General features: G+C 39.4%; 1 protein-coding gene across 1 annotated transcript; it reads left to right on the forward strand.

The window, feature by feature from the left end:
• Positions 1-311: 311 nt before the first annotated feature.
• Positions 312-1,544, forward strand: LOC117923165 (putative F-box/LRR-repeat protein At5g02930). Its single transcript, XM_034841402.1, has 3 exons — positions 312-889; positions 1,057-1,288; positions 1,503-1,544. Exons 1-3 carry the CDS (start codon positions 312-314, stop codon positions 1,542-1,544), a joined length of 852 nt encoding a protein of 283 aa, XP_034697293.1.
• The last annotated feature ends 300 nt before the right edge of the window (positions 1,545-1,844 follow it).

Consider the following 1,844-nt stretch of genomic DNA (forward strand, 5'->3'; position numbering starts at 1 on the left):
AGCGTGATGTTGCTAATTTTCATAAGTAATGATTGAGTGCTAAAATTAAAAGAGTCCTCTCATGAATTATTCTTACAAGTACTCAAAAGGACAAAAATAAAAAGTAAAAATGCAGACAAGAAAAAGATGAATGAGACGTACAATAGCTTGTAGGTTAAGCAGATAGCATAGCGTGGCACGTAGACAAACATTCTCTTTCCTATTTATTGAAAAGTGATTTTCACATTTGTGTTCAGGTCACGTAGCAAGTGAAGAAGGCGGAGACAACGAGCGAAATAGCAGCCACAGCCCAGAGGAACCCTCCGAAAATCATGAGGACCAAACGCCATTGCCGAAATCCACCTCCTCCTTCCAATCAAACTCCCAGAAGAATCGGCGAAGATCGAATCAGCGCCTTGCCCGACGCTGTTCTCATCCACATTCTTTCGTATCTCCCGGTGATAGACGCAGTGAAAACTGGTGTGTTATCAAAACGATGGGCACGACTTTGGACTTGGACTCCCAACCTGGTCTTCGATCAACTAGGAGAATGGGATGAAAAGACCAACAATTTTGTTCCCTTCATCGACGCATTTCTTGTTCTTCACAGCTCCCCCAAGATTCAAAAGTTGGCCCTTGATTTGGATTACAAAGGAAAGCGGCTGCACTTAGACAGTTCTCTGAACAAATGGTTGCATTTCGCCACGAGAAGAGCCGCTGAAGAGCTGAATCTACAACTAAGTGATTTAGGCTACTTCCATTCTTGGGATTTTAGGGGACCAGTTGAACGTTATTTGTTGCCTTCCTTCATATACACCAACAATTCCATGAAGAGGCTGGATATGAGCTTCATCGATGTTCAACCTCCTGATGCAGTCAGCTGGCCTTTCCTCCAAAGTTTGTCGATCAGGTCTGCCTTCATCAGTGAAAGCACCATCCAAAAAATTTTGTTGGGCAGCCCTCAGCTAAATCTCCTGGAATTGAATAACTGCGAGGGTTTTGATTTGCTTCACATTGACTCTAAAAGCTTGAAAAGATTGGTGATCCATGGAATTTGGTACCCTACTTGGGGTACAGATGTCTTACAAATTTCAGCCCTAACATTCTGTCGCTGGAAATTTCGGGGCACTTCTACAAGAGAAAGGTTCAGTTACTGGACCTATCCTCTTTGGTTGATGTTATCATCAATCTTCAGCTATGGGTGGAAGACAGATACTGTTTGTTGGTAGAATATAGCAACATCTTAAGAGAAATTCTTCAAAAAATTAGACATGTGGAGAAACTCACCGTAGGGGCTACTAGTATTAAGGTATCTGATCATTGTTCACATTTGTTCATTACATATGCATTCATCCTATTCCATTTTCATTTATAATTTTATGCAGCCAAGGTGTAATTAAACTGGCATTCCTTCAATTTGCTTTTCTTTACTTTGTATTCTCCAAGTTCCACTTGGAGTCTAAGGATCTTGAATTCACTTTGCTACTCTTATTGATTGTTTGTTTTACAATTACATTATGCAGCAAATAGTGACATTTGCAACTCTTGCACACCAAATGTGCTAGAGTAGAAAAAATGAGTTAATTCAAGGCATCTTGGTTATGTGAATTCAATCAAAGGTGTAAAAGAACAAGACATATGATACCGATTCTTCGTCTAATTGCGTCATTGAATGAAAATTTGTTTTAGTTTTCATTCTTAGTTTGTACCATTTGTTAAGCTAACACCTTATCTTCACATGGGCACATAGATTAGGTCGTGTCAGGTTCATGCTATGTCAAGTAAAAGTATTCTCAAAATCTAATGAATTAATTGAGAATTCTCATTTAATAGATGTGTTAGAACTCTTGGACGTGAACACAATC

Source organism: Vitis riparia, chromosome 10, assembly GCF_004353265.1.
Source record: "Vitis riparia cultivar Riparia Gloire de Montpellier isolate 1030 chromosome 10, EGFV_Vit.rip_1.0, whole genome shotgun sequence".
Taxonomy (NCBI): Eukaryota; Viridiplantae; Streptophyta; class Magnoliopsida; order Vitales; family Vitaceae; genus Vitis; species Vitis riparia.